Genomic DNA, 18,769 nt, shown 5'->3' with positions numbered 1-18,769 from the left:
AGTATAACAGGTGAATTGGAAAGTCTCGGGCATGACACATAGATGGCGCTACTAGAATTAAATCCATATGTTTTTTAGTTAGCCCTAACCCTCAAAAGATGCGTTTATAAATTTGGCAGTTGTCGGATCATTAGTTTGTGAATTATAGCATTTTGAGTGAAACAACTTTTGTCATTGTTAAAAAAAATGGATAAAAAGGAATTTCGTTAGTTTCCGGACTCTGCCCCAGGGCGTAGTTTAGACGTAGTGAAATGAGCACCGAAGACGGTGAACGTAGTGGACGCCTAAAAGAGGTTGTTATCGATGAAAACATTAAAAATCCACAAAATGATTTTGAATGTAAATTGAAATTGAATGAAATAGTAAACACCTTAAAGATATCAACTGAACGTGTACGTCATATCATTTATGAATATTTAAGTTTGAGAAAGCTCTGTGCGAAGTGGGTGCCGTGCGAGCTCACTTTTAATCAAAAACAGCGACGAGTTGATGATTCGGAGCAGTGTTCGAAGATGATCAGGCATAATAAACCCGATTTTTGCGTCGATATGTTACAATGGATGAAACATAGCTCCATCATTTCACTCCGAAGTCCAATCGACAGTGATCCGATTGGACTGCATACGATGAACCAGCTCTAAAGCGTGGGAAAACGCAACAGTCGGCTGGCAAGGTTATGGCGTCTGTATTTTGGGATGCGCATGGAATAATTTTCATTAACTACCTTAAAAAAGGAAGGACCATCAACAGCGATTATTCCATAGCGTTATTGGACCGTTTGAAGGACGAAATCGCCGAAAAACGGCCACATTTGAAGAAAAAGAAAGTGCTGCTTTACCAATACAATGCACCTTGTCACAAGTCAGTGAAAACGATGGCAAAATCCATGAATTGGGCTTCGAATTGCTTCCTCTATTCCTATTTTCTTCTATGCCATTCCTCTACATCTCTAAAGAATGCTCGCTGTATGTCGTTGCGTAGTCAAGTTATTGTAAAAACAATCTGCAGGTTATTCACTAACAACTAATAGCAACGAGTTAATAAACGATAATGTAGCGTTGCAATGCCTCCCGGGAGCAGCTAGTAACTTATGAAAAGAAAGTAATCAATACAGGAATACCAATGAAACGAAAAATCATAATAACAATTGCGCCCCCTCCTCACCTCACCATTCCGTCGGCCTAGAATGGAAACAAAAGTTTCGGTTCTTTGTCAACCACTCAACGGAATTTGTCTCGTGCCTCGGTAAAAATTATCCGCGATTGTCGCTCTTGCCAATTTCCATGATTCAACCGTTCAGCGGAGGACCGCCCATCCAGCGCATCTGAATTTTAAATGGCTTTTATGCCGTGGCTAATTCCTTATGGCTTGTTTCTTTATTTTCGCAGAAAGTTTACTGATGGGGTTTTTCGGAGCCGTCGCGGAGAAGTAGGACGGGGCAGGAGGGAGGATCGAGGGAAGACGCGGCGAGTTTTCTTCTAATTACGAATATTGTTTTTGGGATTCCGAAACCACCGGGTTGGAAACAGTTAAATGAAATGGAATTGGTTTTTGTTGGAGAGGGAATTTTGTAATGTGAGAATAACAGTTACAGTACAATAGATAAAGCATTCTTCGGATATAGAGTCCATATCCCTCAAATAAAACAAGAAGTTCACTCACAAGAAATCCTCATTATTTTCATTAAAAATAGTTATTTCTATCTCCAATAAATTACGGTGAATAGATGGTACTATAATAATTAATTTTTAACTACCATTTGAAAACTTAGTCTATAAAGTAAATTATCAAAATAATTGGTACAAGTTTTAAAGAATAAAATGTTATATAGTTACATATCTTATTGCATTAGTTGTTAAACATATTAGAATTTATCAATGCAAATAAATATTTACAAAGTTACTGTTAATAATTCATAATTTCTTCTTTTTGTCCTATGTATTCTATGGATGTATATTGTGTAGTTTAATTTTATCTGCATATTTTCTTTACTTTATTATTCGTACAATTTTTATCTTTTATCCATATTCTCACTTAAAATATATAATGAAAAGCAATAAATACGCTAGACAGATTGAAAAAAATAGTTTCTTTGCCTAAATTTTAAAATAAAATTGCAACCTTCTTTACTTATTTATTCCACCCTTCGGTGGAACATCTTTATAACAGTAACTGTAATTTTTTCCGGTTAGTAGATGGCTTTCGCTCATCTACTTACAATCTGCTTAAAATTCGATATTCTCTAAATTAATGTATTTATTACCTGCAATATTTAGTTAGTGCTTTGTTTCCAAATGAAACCTGAAATAAATTAAATGTTAATCCACTAAAAGATACAGAGAAATCCTAATTACCTTTAGAATTACTTTTAGTACAATGATATACTGTGACATTTCTTAAGCAGCAGTAGATTTCACTAGATATCAAATTATATCAAAAGCTGCTCGCGAAAATCTAAATTCTTTGTAAATAAAGAGATTTTTCAAAGATGATTCTTGTTACTCTCGAATTTTGTTAATCCGTTAGGATGAAAGTTTTGCATATGTCGGGTTTTTCTTTCACAGTTCTATATACCTTCGGAGTACACTAGTTTTGTGATAGGTGTGAAGTTGTAGGTTAGTCTACAAGGACTAGTAACAATTTATTTACTACAAATTTAAATAAATGATGTGACACGATTTATTAAGCTTATTTGAGTTATTCGCTAAGGAGCTGTATCCGTTTATCTTCAATATAGTATTGGATGCAATTATTCGAAAAGTAATTGAATATATGTATGGTGTTCATTATGATACTCTAAACATCAGGACATAAGACCTATAACAAAATTATTTGACATATGAATTAATGAAGAAAATGCCAAGATATTCAAAACTGACGAATCGCCTATTATCGTAAATTGGTAAAGAGTATTCATTTAGAGCAAATGCAGGACTTTAAGTACTTAGAATTAGTAATACAGGACAAGAAAGTGGTTTGCATGGTTCCGAGACTTGGACACTGTTACAGTCTGAAATATGTAACATTATTCATACTCAAAACGGTTGAGACCGATTGTCTAGCAACAGCTGCAAGATTTAGTGAAGAAGTCGTTAGGAATCAGTAGCAGTATATTGGAATTGTGGATTGGTGATGATGACTTCTTGATATTATGTACATATACTAAGATTTTTACTTCAATAATAAGTTTATAAGCAAATTTTCTTCATAAGTCACACTGTGCAACAATGATCTTTCTAAAGCATTTATTAACGTTATGCTGAAATTAATTTTATTTTCGCCTTTGGAGGCCCCTTCCGAAATAATACCACTACACCTATGCACTTAAATAATCCCATTGTCAAAGCATTTTTTGAATATATAATTTGTTTCATTTATCGCGTATTCTGTTTTTCAAGGCGCTATTCCGAAAACCACGATTTTTACAAAGAAATAATTACTTAAAACTGAATGAATTCATTTAGATATACATCACATGGAAACATCAGCAATTTTCCCAATCTTTAATGATGATCATCCCAGTTGATTCATTTTGATGGAACTCTAAGATGAGAGAAATATTTTCACCGTATTTTGACCGCTTTAAATTCACTGCACTCATATGTACTTGCTTCAGTCACCGTCAGAAAGATAAATTCTGTGTTTGGTGTTTGGTGTTTCTATCCATTATAAAAATCGTAAATTATGTTATAGATGAGATGACAATGTCTAGCTCTGGTACAAGTTCCGAATCAGTATGAAGAAAACTTGTGTCAATTTACTGATAAAGATCCCAATCAATTCCCGCTAATTACTCGACAGAAAGATAGTTTAATTGAAAATGGTAGAAAATAGTAGATAGTGAACTTATAAGATGTATATTAAATGATATTCATATCTCTTTTGCCTAAAACGTATGACACGTCAGGCGATTCTTTTTAACACAGTGACAGTTTATTTCCCAAAACCGGCACCCGTTTAATGATATACAGTCAATGAAAAGACGTCGTCACGTAAGAAAATCAGTGTTCCTCCAGAAATCCTCCCCGTGTGTCGCCCCGTGTGGAAAAACATCGCGTTGGTAAAAAGACATCGCAAATAAAAGCGAAACGATAAGACATATGTATATTTGCGAGATAGCTTCGAATATCGCGTACACGGAAAGCCACTTCTGGCATAATAGAGCGTTACAAATCTGCCGGATCGACTTTAAAATAATTTGTGGGGGAGAAAACGTACATTTGCATAAGAGATGGGGATTTTTCATTGTGGCGCTGGATGTTTCGTCACGCTCGGGACTTTATCGAGTTGTCTCTGGACGGTTTCAGAACGAAGGATGCTTGATAATATTATAGTAGTTAGTTGTAGCATGGAGTTTTACATTATATATGGATATATGTATATTTCTCAATATTATTATATATTTCTCAACAAATCTTTCGTTCCTTCAAATAAAATAGTATTTTATAGTAAATTCCAAGTGTTTGTCCTTTAAACCCTTTCACATTTCATAAAATAACTAGCTATGAATAACAGATGTAATTGAAAAAGCCTATGAAGGTAAAAAGAGGTAAAAAGGTTTAGCAATATTCTTGTAAGATGATGCACATGCCTCGATAAGCTTCGGTATAACGGGCTTGTTCAAGTTATAGAACTTGTTACCTAAATAACTCATTGAATTATTGAAATACTACATTACACTCTGAATGTTTAGAGCCAAACAATAGGAAGCCTACTCTATAATAAAAGATGCTAAAGCAGGTGTATCACAAGGAAGTGTATTGAAACCAATACTTTACCTACTCTACACTTGTAGATGTAGATGTATATGTGTTTTGTAAATGTAAATTCTAGGTTAGTCTGTAACGACTAGTAACATTGCAATAAATACAATTTTTTTGGTCACAATCGAAACATGTTTAAAAGATAAAAAAATTAGGTACGCTATCTCAGCGCCTACTGTGTCTGGTTGTAAATAACCATTCTCGAATTCTCACATTCGAACAAAAAAATTTTCATTTTATATTTACACTTTATGTTACAACCATTTTACATAAATTTGCTCTAATTTAAAATGCCATTATTATCTTATTTTATACACGGCTTATGTGGCTTGTTGGCTTTGACTTTTGACCTCAAGTCATTATATGAGAAGTAATGAAATGGTGTTAAATCATATGTTCTGGGGGCTAATTCTAATCACCGAAATTAGAGGGTACATGACCAGGGAATTTGCCCATGAAATATTTGAATTAGTCTGTATGACATGTGCCACAGTCCTGTTCCACTTTTGCTTATTTTTGAATTTTTTATTGTTTACTATTATCGTTTAACAAAGAAAAGCATTTAAATTGTCAGGTGTCAAGCTACAAAAATATATGTGTTCTGCATTTTGTTATTCTAAATGTTTCTATTTCTTATATATACTTCCAGGTGATAATGTGCCCATAAAAATTGCCAAAGAGGTTCACTCTTGGTTTGAGGAGTATAAAAATATCATTCCTGTTCAGCACAGTCGCCAAACCTCAACATAACTGAACCGTTTTGGGAATTTGTAGAGCAGAAAGTGAGGAACAGATTTCCATCCCTAACATCATTGAAGCAATTGGCGGATGTCTTATTAAAAAAATTATTTATATTATCTACGAATTTATGCTGCGAAGAATTTCATTTGTTAACACCTTATTAATAAACAAATATTGTATATTTGTCAGCTAGATCAGATATTATATTGTCCATTCCTTGTACAGTGATTGTGCTGCTTGTTAATAATCATATTAAACTGTGCTCTAGGAAGTGTTTCAACTCGAATAACATATCTGTCCTTTAATTTTTCTTCAAAGTTTGAAGCCATTGCAAAGCCGTTGTGAAGTATTTTAGGCACGATACTTTTTAAAATCAAAATATGCAACGGGATTGAATCAATCAATGAACAATGAAATCAATGAACGCATTTTCGTCTCGTTGGTCATGCAGTGTTTAACAATATTAACATCCCTATTTTCATCTGTTAATATAGCCCGTTCATTGAGTTACCGATGGTGTTTCTAGATTTTTGAGATATTTTAGAAAACTTGAAACGAAAAAAAAAACTGTGAATTATTTGAATTCAAAACTAAATCATGTAGATTTATTGATTGTGATTTTAATTACGTACACGTATATTACTTTTTAAAGCCAGTTTTTGCACGTGTCGGCATAAGGCTATGATGCATAAAAGTATTTTCTTTTTTAAAGTTTACGTTCTAAACGACCGTTTCCAATTCATATGCAATCAATGCAAGAACTATTGAGTTCATCGATTAATCTCGATTATTAGAAGATGCAATCATTATTAGATTATTAGATGATGTCATTCTTTGACTACAGATAATTATTTCTCGTTGAATTTCCTTAATATTTCGGCAATAATTACATTTTACTTAAAACAGGGACTGCTAATCGTCTGAGAAACTTATACACATATTGTTTTGGTTTTTGTTAAAAATAAATGTAATAGGCGTTTGTTATTTTTATAATTCTGGACACAACTTCATAATATTATCTGTAGTCGCGAAACCGTAGAGTTGATTCGTGTACTTAGGAGATGGAAACATAAAGTAAAAAATATTTTTTATTTATATAGATTTTTGGTGTATTAATTTTTGCGTTCTTCCGATATTTTAATATATTGGATAACGTTTTGTTAAATGTGACAAATATTACCCAATTTTTCAATTATTAATTTACATTTTTATTATTAACAGTTTAGGCAGGCATCGAGGACAAACAAAAATTCAGTTTAATATATTACATAAGTTTTGTATGTAATTTTAAGTCAGTATACTTACTCATAAATTTAGTTTTTTGATCTATAATACATTATTACATTATTACGATATTGCGGGATTGTAAATATTTTACATCATATAATACATTAATTCTTAGACAAGGGACAGCATGTTAAGGACAGAATAGGATATCAAGGATTTAAGCAAACAGTCTTAAATTAATTGCGACATCTGTGGGAACTTCTAAGCTACGTTCGTGTATTCAATTTTCTGTTCAATATTTGATTTGTGGCTGTTCAAATTTAATATACAAAATGTAAATTTTATCGTTCTGACGTGATCATGATTTTTAATTCATCCCTTTAAGGGAACTGCATTTTTTGGCACAATACAGAGATATTAAATACATCTATTATGATAGCATAAAATCGCTTAAAATATTTGGAAGAACTTCGGAAGAATTTATATTTTGGTTACATATTTGTTATTTGAATCCCAATAACAGTATAAGTGAGAATATATCATAAAGGTAACAGAGAGATGAGCAATATGACCGTTACTGTTATAGATTCCTTCTGTCACTATATCCATATGAAAGTTCTCCTTTATTTCTGTGTTTATTGTGTAATTAACATTTTTCTCAGCTTGGAGGAATTTTGAACATATAAAATACAATTTTGGTTTTGGTTTTTTCATTTGATTGAAGGAACATTGCTGTTAATACAATCTTGTGAACACCTGATAATTTCCATTATCTAGAAGTGGCAGATTTGGGAATAGGAAACGCTTTTGTCAACAGAAAAGCTCGAATTGAATAAATAGAAGAATCGTTATTAAAATATAAGCACGACAGGATATTAAAATTTCTAAATGTGATAATGTTAACTTGTTGGAAAATCCTCGAAATTTGGGAATATCTATAAGAAAAAGTTGAAATTGAAAATAAAAAATGGACTTTTTCTTTTCTTTTCTCTGTATTGGAACCGATTTTTGTGGGAATTTTTTCACTTTAATTCATGGAATTCTAAAATATATGTTTTAAAGCTTTTCATTGGTTGTTTCTTCGGGTAGAAAATTTTTTGACCAATTAATCAGTTTTTAATGTGCCGAAAAAAATGAGTTGAGTGCCAAGTGTATAAAAATTCGAATCAAAGGAGCGCGTTTGCAACTTTAATATTACAATATTGTGTTCTGCAAAATAGTTTTTAACGAGTTTTTCAGTTTCAGACAGTTCAGTTCGTTCGTCTTCCCTTCAAAACTTCAAAACAAACAAAGCTGCCCAACATTTAACGCTTCCTTCCCTCGTCTGTGACTTAAAATTATCTGATCTTTTTAAAAACACTTGTCAGTATTATTATCATATTGGTTCGGCGTAAAGAATCTATAGTTAATCAGTTTATATTTGTCGCAAAAGCATGCTAAAAGTAACTATCTGATCTTTTCAGAAATAATTGTAAGCAATAGTTGTTTGTAAGGTTTATATGAATCGTATAATCTAAAAGTTAAAAATATCTTTTATCAAAAAAGTTTACCTTTGAGCATTTGTCAGATTATGCCAATCTTGTTTTATAGGATTGGACACGGCGTCCGTATTTTCTGGTAAAATATCGAATTTTGGCCGACTTTCACGGAATTTACGAATTCCTGATCGATACATTATTATCTTCATAACCCACGTCGAAAAATCGCTAACGAGTTAATTTAACTTTTTGATTTTGATTAAGTTGTAGACAACACAAATCTTAATAATAAGTTATGTTCAACAAGATCCGTAGTTTTAAATGAAAGTGTTACCAGGAAATGTCAATACTTACACTTCGGCTAAGACCAGAAACATAAATAGTAAGCTTTGTATCTTTTTCGATTTTATTTTTCCCAATTCATGTTATATGGCAAATTTTAACAGTACTGATATTTGATAATACGAATCATCTTTACGATGTAGAATCAAATGCTGATAGATTAATTGGATTAAATGTAAGACGTCGGAAAAACTTAATTTATTTCTACATTTACAATGAACCTATTATTGCATACTTAAAAAAAGTTGTCGATCAAAGTGATAAAATAATCGTTCTACGATATATAGAATTTTTATTGACCAAGGACAGATTATGGACATATTATGGAATCAGTTACATGTACTCTTAAGGGAACATTTCCTTAGCTCTAGGATTTATTAAGTGATGGCAATGCTTTTAATTATAATACTTATCTGAAATGAAACATTAATATTTTGTTTGGTAACATTTATTTTTAGAAATTTTGGGAACGTAGTGATTCTAAACCGTAATGTATTTTCTCCATCTTAAATCCATTAGGTAAAATTATTTGTAGAGCAACCGTTCGAAGATGGTCTCTATTGAATTCAACCACATTTGGTTCTACTCATTTCGACAAATTAATAAATCATTTGCAGGATCCTGCGACGACGACAGTCTTGTCCCGTCGCACCTTTATTAAATCTAAGAAAATTAATGATAGCGAGACGACTATTCGTCCCCCCTTTCGTTGATTTCACAGATGATAAAATCTAATTTTGATCGCCTTATTTGTATAATCGCCCACCATTATACCTCAATCAATAATGAAAATATTTAACAAATAAAGAGTCTCTTAAAATAAAGGTTGTTTAAATGATAAATACTTCACTGAAACATAAACCTTGTTTTCAACTATGACCATGCTTCTTCGCCTTCGAGCTTTGTATAGTATTAGTTATTAAGGGGGAATATAATTACTCAGAAAACTTAATAAAATTAAATTATTTTCAAAATAAGTCAAACTTATTATATATGAGTATATGGCATAAATCAGCATACTTTTGTTTTTTACATTTTAATATATTCGAAATCAAATGAGTGAATAAGCAAGGATTGCAAAATGAATGAATGAATGAAACATCATACTAATTTTTAAATAATCAAGCCCCTCAAATATTTTTAACTATTAACGTTTGATGGGTGTTGGTTATATGAATTTTTTTGCTTGAACCAAACCTTGTAAAACGTTTGAAATTCCTCATAAAATTTAAATCAATTCATAAATGCAAAAATATGGAAGTTGAATAATTTTATATCCAAAAATTAATATATATCGTTATATTTTCAGAATGTCTTCAACTCAAGAAACACATATGTTACCACCACCCAAAGCCAAACTATCACCGCTGGAGTTGAGGAACACGGATCTTGTCTCCAGACTTCTTGCTGCGACACCTCCATATTTATACAACATGTCTCTGTTGCCAAACACATATTTTTTTAGTGAAATGCTGAGATCTTTCGTACAGGCGAAGAATGAGCAAAATGCCCAACGAAACAATATGTCACCAGGGTTTGCCGGTGGGTGAACGATACATTTTTATTGAAAATCGTTAATTGTATCGTTTATTGTTATTCTAGGAAACTCGAATATGTATTTTGGACATTCACCAAGACGACCAAAGAAACGAAGTTGGGGGCATGTTAGCCGGGAAAGTTTTCCAAGGACTATCAGTGCAAGCGAGGCAAAAATTGAGAGAAGTAATGAAAAATGCGACAACAATGAACCGTGGATGATTAAAAGTATGAGAAAAAGTGAAGAAACGGCCCTTGAATTAACTACTGAGACTGTGCCAGTTCAAAAGGTAATTATTTAATAGTTCCTAACGCATCTTGTTTTCTTCTTAATTGGTACTATTAAGTGTACAAATATGATTTCCTTCTTGAGTAAAGAAATTATTACTAATTATTATTACAATTACAAGCTGAGTAACATAAAGTTTGTTGATGCTGTAAAATTAACTGATATTCTTATATCAATTTATTATCACCGGATATAACACTGCTCAACCAAAAATGTGAATATTTCCTTCGGAGATTCCAGTAAAATCTTATTCATTTTGATTTCAGAAAAATTCGTGACAAATAAAATGTTTTATTAGATCTATTTTTTGCGATACATTATTGATGAAAATTTTTCCTTTTTATGGAAATGCTAAATGTTAATTGGATATACTAAATTGTTGAAAAAATACCTACCAACTCTCTTATAAGTAACCCTAACGTTATTCTGCAGAAAGTTATATTACTGAGAGTCCTAGAAATCCCGTTGTCTTCTGTAATGAATCAAGATTTCCAGAAGCCATTTGTAAAATATATATTAATTAAAGTATTTTACATTATTTTCAATTTTTCTTTTCCTTTTACCAATATTATGGCGATACCCTGACAAAAGAGTGATGTTGGTTTATATCTAGTATGCTGTGTATGGCAACTTTCCATTCAAGCTGCAACTGCAATTACAAGTGTATTCTTTATAAGATTTGCAACATGTGGCTTAGTGTTGTCATGCAAGCTTATAACTTTGCGAATTACTTGCTACTGTTGGTCTTTTTAGCATCAATACGTCATACAATGTGTATAAGTAGACATAGTAACGGTAGACATCTTTTGTAACAGTTTTATTCAGTTTTAACTGATCATGACATACAACTCCTTGATGATATTCATATGCACAGCAAAACTTTATGGTCATGAATGTTTCGCTTCCGTGTAGATGTGGAACTAATCCATGACTTTTTTCACTTCGGGATTATTATAATAGATCCTCTTTTCAACGTCAGTGACAATACGCCAATGAAAAATTTTACTTTTTTTAAGCAAAAGGCTATAAATCCATAATGTTAAAACGGTTCAAAATTCCTTATTTTAGGTATTTCTCATTGCATGTAAACTTCTGAAAGTGATGTATGAACTGCTAAGCTACCTGAAAGCTCTTTGTCAATTTGAGCTGCGTTTTCGTCCGATAAATCTTGTAATTCATTTTCTTCGATTTTTTGTTCCTCTAGGCCATTCTATGCCATTCAGCAACATCACCATAAGTTTCTGAAAGTGTTAATAGGCTTCTGCAGTAGATTTATTCACATGTTAAACAACAGAACTAATGAATGCCGATAATGTAATTTAGTATGTTCCATGATTAACAAACACGAACGAACACCGAATAACACAGTAATACTACATGGAAAACTGTTATTTGATGTCAAAAATAAATAGATTTTAAACGTTGTTTGCATTGATACTTCGCATTTTTATTAACATATATTGGTATGGAAGCATCTAACTACCTAATAAAATATGAAATATCATTTATATTTATCATGATTTTTTAAATTCAGCAAAAATAGTTAATACGTGAAAACCTTTTTATTTATTTCTGGCTAAATTAAAATATAAACAATTTTGTTTTGTATAGTTCGAAGACCACCACGACGCTAAAGTACCAAAGGTTGAGGACCAGCCGGCCCACTTCCCCCCACAAACAGAAAATTCGACCAATTTAGTATTACCTCCGCCACCACCTATATGGTACCCACCTATTTACTCCACACCGCCTTACGGAATCGATCCTCTTCACTTCTTCATCGACTTACGAGTGTCTGGACATATATACGATAGACAAAACAACAGCCAAGTTAAAGAAAATAGCACTAACGTCACATCTAGCACTGTGGTCAGTGAAAAGCCACAGGAAAAAATGGAGATTGAAGAGAAGTCGGTAAAAATCGAAGAACCGCCCGTTGATATTTTTAGACAGAAAAGACACTCTTCGGCATTCTCCGTGCCGAACGGAAATGCATCAAATAAAAACCGCCAAAACGATAAAACCCAAAAAAGATTTGATGTTAAATCAATGGGGTTTGACAAAAGCTCGAATAAAACCGGCATCAATTATGTTATGGGTCACATCAGTACGATATACAAGAATTTGAACGACGTTAAACAAAATATTTCTCATTCTGGTACAGAACCATTGGACGGGGGAATGGCGGAGCATGATATAACAGTTGATGATTCGAAAAATTCAGTTAATATAAAGGAATCTGCAGTGAAAGACGACGTAAACCAAGAAGAAAGTGAAGCTGAAAAGGAGAAACGCGTTAAAGATTTGAGAGCTTTGATTGGGTTGGAGCTGGTGGTTGATTATATGAGCCACAAGAAGACTCTGACACCCGTTAGTCAAGATTCGTCTTTTTCTGACGGTGACGTCAGCACGTCTGAAATAGAAAGTGTTGGTAGTCCACCACTAGAGGTCGTTGATATCCAGGATGATGTTTAAAGCTTCGCGGAATTAAAGGAGCAGGGAGATTAGAACGAAATCATTGATGTAAAATAAAAGAGACATTTAATTTTTAGGATTTCTTATAGACAATATTATCTATTAGTAAATAATTGTTATTTTTTAATTTTGGGGTGAACTCTGATAATTAATACTGTAATATTAAAAGCACTGTTTAAAAGGTTAATATACCCATTAAATCTAGTCAAATAATATTGTTGTTGTAATTAAAAGAATAGTTAATAAAACACACATATAGTTATTAGAAATGTTGCTTTCTTTAAATGCATATCCCTTTTTAGTTACTTTTACGATTCTATATTTTGCTTTTGGTTTTAAAGTTTCGATATTGATCGATTATCTTTCCAACAAAATGTATTTTTGGATTTAAATATTTTTTCAACTGTATAATTTGATTTAACATGATTTTTTTTTATTTCACTCAAGAAGAACTTTTTGACCAACAGAATTTTTTGAACTCTGTTTTTAGCTCCCCTAAAATGTCCTAATAGGTATCTAAGTTTTATCAAATTTTGAGGTAATTCGGATTATTTTATGTTCTTTTTTGTTGACTTGACTCTAAATTTCTCTACAGTTCAAGTACTGTACATTAAATTTAATTATCCAAAACACCGCTTACTCTTTTATATCGATCCAAGCCTCATCTATGTAAAACATTATTTGCCTATGGGCAATCTATTACAAATATAAATTTACACAACTATGATCCGGTGGGATTCGAACTCATGACTATCGCAGTAATAGCAGGACCGTATTGTTGACTTATTCATTTGCGACAACCAAGCTATCAGCTTTTTGTTAGTTTGGTATGTATTATCTTATGGTTCGATCCTATTTACAAAACAGGAAAATGGCCGAGTTGCTCAAGATATACATCAATCTACGAATCCCGTTGACGTAGGGACTTTCAGGTAGGCATGTAAAGGAGTTTATTGAGGTTTGAAAAGAGCTCAAAAGTTAAATTGAAAGCTGAACTAATTCTAAATTAATTTAATCCTAAATTTAATGGCTAGTTTAACAGGTGAGTTATCCTAATGTATAAGAACTTTTTCGTTTTGCTCCTCAATATGGATTGACGATAACATTCTGCGACAATTGTGTTTCCTTATCTTGTTGTTTCGATGAAAAATTTTGCTGGTAAACGACTCATTTTTGAAATGATGATGAAATGTTGCAGAAAATAATTTTAATAATTTAAAGTCTCTTTTCAATACGTCTTTGTAACCGATTTTATTTGAACTGAATTTAAAAATCATAGAAAATGAATAAAAATAACGATAAATTGCAATAAGTAAAAGCAGATAGAGTAAGTAAAATACAACAGATTATCAACAATAACAAAAAAACAAGAATGGGAAGTTGAATGAAATGAAAAATTTTCTTGATGATAGGTGTAAGAGACAATAAAGAAGATTGAAGCATACATTTTATTATATATTGCAACGAGCCAATATGAAAAATGAGATTAAGAAAAGCGATGATAATCCTTTGGTCTTAATTGATTTATGCTTTTTTAAACTTATTCATTCATTCATTCAAGGAATTAGTGAGCATTAGGTATAGTTATATAGTTAGACATAGAGGTTGAGAGATACGATTGATGAAACCAAAACTGTGCAAATTTGGCGGTAACATGCTGAGTGACTAATGTCTCGATCCTGTAATATCACAAGATACTATTAACAAGACCGCAAATGCCCTTGACACATGTTATAGGGTGCGAAGTGCGCCCTTTGGGTTGAAGTTCTTTTATTATTTTATCTTTTCCGCGGTTGCAGTTGGGACTGACGATACTTCATCGGGATGGGGAGTAGATCCAAGGCCTATTTTAATACAAGCCTAGAACTAACATTTCCCTCTACCACAAAATAATTTTTTGTCGTTATTGTATACATTATATTTTTTATTTTTGTCATTGGTAAAAATGATGTAAGTTATACCATTATCTATTATTTGAAATGTTTAATACATACGTATTCTTTAGGCACGATTATTTAGGGTTAATATAACTTGTTTAAAATTTATGTTAATTAGAGTATACCCAAGTTCATGTATTTAATCATTTTAACATGACGTCTATATATTTATTTGAATAACACTATTCCACTATTAAATTAATAATAAAGTTTAGAAAGCAAATAAAAGCAGCTGATATTAAAGTATTGAGGGGAATAGTTACAGACTAAAAACAGTACTGTTTTTAATACATTTTTTTTAATATAATATAATATAATATATCTTTTCGATTTTTATACTGTTACCTCTAGTTAAAAGTCACATTTTATTTCAAAATTTGCCCATTATATTTTATCAGCTTTTTCACTCATAACTTCTTCAATTAAATAAGTAATAATATTATAATATTTCACCTTGCTCCTTCAAAGTTCGCTAAGGATAAAATGTTTTCTCATTTATTATTATTAATCTATATATAGTGAGTGACTTTACTGATTTCATTAATGAATTTTATAGTCTTTTAATACTTCGTTGAACGTTCTAATGAATATTGGAATAGAAAATTGGAAATATTTAACATTCGCGCCTGATGAAGGTTACACAGTTGACAGCTTCATCAATAAAAACGTATAGTCAATTCGATCTGAATTTTTGCCCAGTTTGAGTGAGTTTTTTATCTTAAGTGATTAAAATATCCACCAATTTGACGTACCAACTTAGGTCACAGAACTCGCAGTTAAATATAAATATGAGCAACTCATATTGACAAGCACATGAAGAGCTCAGCGTGAAATGGAATTGAATTATAAATTATCAATTATAAATTATAAATCAATTATAAATTGGCAGTAGATAGCAGTTCATAGCATTGCTATTGGATCAACGAACATTGTGGGTTTATATTGTAGGATATTTAAGATTTAAGTTAAGATGAAGCCCTCGTGTTGCACTGATGACTTGTGAAATTGACCTAAATGATACAGCCGCCAGACCTACTACATTCATTGCCGGAAATTGGCTAGATTCCATATATCCTGAAATCATATCTTGAAATACAATAATTGTTATGATGTAATGACGTAATTTGGCGCAACAAAAATTATTCGAGATAATTGTATGCCTACTTTCAAGGTAAGTATGATGGGAAACATTATATTTTTTCCATTATGTGACTGGTGCAAACTATGTTGGTATTTCTGAATTGCCAAAAACAATTAGAAGTGAGTTTGTTTATTTATCTATTTTTTATGGAATGGCAGTTAACTAGTTTGAAAGTTCGTCAGCTAGTTGTATATAAAAGAGGCGTAGTTCGTCGTTCAAATATAACTCGATATAATGTAAAACAGACCCCACGTTCTACCAGGCGATCGTGTGGTGTGTAGTCAAATTCTGGCGACTGCAGATTAACTCGAGTAAAACGAAGCTGCTTATCTCGGTCTCCATCTGGATTCCATTTTCTAGCGGTCATCCCAAATCCAGCAAAATCACAAAGTTCTTCAAAGACAATGGTGTCTATAATATCCTATTACCACTACTCTGCAGAACAAGCAAACTCTCAAAAAAAAGTTTGGCCAGTTTAGCCAGTTTTGCCTCTATGGAGCACAGATTTGGTAGAAGCATTTTTCTGAGCGACAACTTGCACTACTCCAACTGTTTCAACCAAAAAAAAAAAACAAAACACTTCACGAATATGCTCAGGGTGAAATTATCCTTGATTAAAGCCCTACCTTTTTACTATTCGCGGTAGATAGCTGAAGTACGATAGTCCCAGTCGTAAAAACCAAATTTTTCTAAACTGAATCAGTATCAGCAAAATACTATTTGTTATTAGATGGACTAGTTGATTTAATAGAAAAGCCGTTCAAATATGTTAACAGCATGAATATGTTTACAGTTACATTATATTATGTTATAATATAATAATTTCATTAATACCAATGAACATCGACCTGCTCTTATTGAAGAACAATATATATTTTGTAAAACATTGAACATTAATTCGAAATCTAAAAACCAAGACCGAACCCATAACTTTACCGTTCTCGATCGGTTCAACGCATTCGGTTGCGATGTAACAAGATACGTCTGAAAATTAACCTCCCCCCGCTAACCTTTTCTGATCGGATGGGAACCCCCCACCCCACGACAATGCCAATCACTTGCAGTCCGCGCGGCCGCGGGCCCACAGGGCGTTATTCAATTTAGACTTGACGACATGACATCGGCCATTGTGCCCGTTGAATGGTCGCATGGGCGGCTTAATACATATGTAGTCGGGGTTGCATAAATTACATCGTTAATCTCTACGCGACCGAAATAGAGTTTCGGAACCTGTGCGTGTGTACACCAATCGCAGTCGCCTCCTATACTACGATAGAAGCTTTTCATTTGCTGGATTAACGAGATCGACATTTAATAGTTCAGACTGCAATTTTCGATTTTCACATTTCAAAAACAAGCCGATAAAATACAATAATATATTTTTCTTAGATATATTATTGTTGAAACTTAAATAGCCTATATCATTTTGCTTCTTTATATGTACCTTGATATTTACCAAAATATAATTGGCTTGATTACGAGTTTCCGGACACTGCCCCCAGGAAAATCAACCATCAAGGATTGATATGCTAAGTTTAGACGTGGGGAAATGAACACCGAAGACGGTGAACGCAATGGACACCCAAAAGAGGTTGTTATCGACAAAAACATTAAAAAATCCACAAAATGATTTTGAATGACCGTAAATTGAAATTGAATGAAATTGTAGACACTCTAAAGATATCAACTAAACAATGGACAATGGATGAAATATGGCTCCATCATTTCACTTCGAAGTCATCACTTCACATCGAATGTTAAAAAAGCTGTTACAACACTTTTAATCTGAACAGATATATGAAGACATTACATCCAGGTGTGTATCCATTCAATTTTTATTTTAATTTTTCAAACTGGATTCAATTCTATACCGAATTCTTAATATTTTAGACATAGTTGCGCCTGTGAAATTAAAAGTACATATAAATATGTCTGGATGTCTTTATATGAGTATATTTCATTAGAATAACAGCTCGTTGATCATACAGCGTTAAAATTGAACAAGAAACAGTGAAGTTTTGCTCGCTTGAAGATTGTTAAGGCTGGATGTTTCTGTTTTGGTAAAAATATTACTACTTATAAATTTGAGCGTAGTCGATCAGGAATTCATAAGGATGTATCGAAGAGTGCTAGGTGAATTTTATTAAAACCAGATAAAATACGATAAATAAAATCGTATAATATAATTGTAATGGATGTTGAAATGGATGTTATGTTGGATGAAATACGAGCTAATGTAAGTAGTGGCAATTTTGGATTGCTTCTAGATAGATAGATAGATACCAGATTTATTGAGCCATAAAGATGTATGTACAAAACATGAAAGTGATGATAAGAGTGCTGAAGCATGGGTAAAATGAGATAAAAATAGCCACAATCTTAGTTTCTGTGTACCTACTCTACTTTAAATAAGGAATATTTTTTGTTAATCATAATAAATGAAGGATAATATGAAATGTTAAATGAATATAGCCATGAATCTATTCATGTATATTCTACATACAGTCTTAATGCATATAGATTTGAATTGCATTCATTGTTTTTGTTGAATGAATTGAGAAAGGAATGATTGATGAGGAAATAATGAAGGTATTTTTTAGTGCTGTTGGGTGCTATTGAGTAATTTTAAAGATAAATGAATGCTTGCGTTTTTATAAATTGGTAAATAAACTATATTTTTTACCATACATGTTGTTTTATTTTCTCTTTTTTCTTTTAAAATTAAATATGTTTATAAAAAGTTAAATAACTTGGATGTAGTATATAAGCCTAAAATAATACACAGTAAAAGTTAAATTTGAACTTGAGATTCAATTGAGATTTTAGATTAATATAATAAT

At 32.0% G+C, this 18,769-nt stretch overlaps 1 protein-coding gene across 2 annotated transcripts in view; it reads left to right on the top strand.

Annotated features, from left to right (window-relative positions):
* Positions 1–13,050, top strand: part of LOC143194730 (uncharacterized) — a 43,105-nt gene extending 30,055 nt beyond the window's left edge. For both annotated transcript variants that reach the window (XM_076401383.1, XM_076401382.1), the window contains exons 2-4: positions 9,861–10,093; positions 10,154–10,377; positions 11,988–13,050. In XM_076401383.1, the coding sequence (XP_076257498.1) occupies positions 9,862–10,093; positions 10,154–10,377; positions 11,988–12,851 (1,320 nt within the window). In that variant the 5' untranslated portion in view covers position 9,861 and the 3' untranslated portion in view covers positions 12,852–13,050. The remainder of the gene's footprint in view (positions 1–9,860; positions 10,094–10,153; positions 10,378–11,987) is intronic.
* The last annotated feature ends 5,719 nt before the right edge of the window (positions 13,051–18,769 follow it).

This window comes from Rhynchophorus ferrugineus, unplaced genomic scaffold, assembly GCF_030347505.1.
Source record: "Rhynchophorus ferrugineus isolate W39M unplaced genomic scaffold, kcgeb_rfMv2 rfM4, whole genome shotgun sequence".
In the NCBI taxonomy this organism is placed as follows: domain Eukaryota; kingdom Metazoa; phylum Arthropoda; class Insecta; order Coleoptera; family Curculionidae; genus Rhynchophorus; species Rhynchophorus ferrugineus.
The sequence above is the reverse complement of the archived record's forward strand: the minus strand, read 5'-3'. Positions and strand labels throughout refer to the sequence as shown.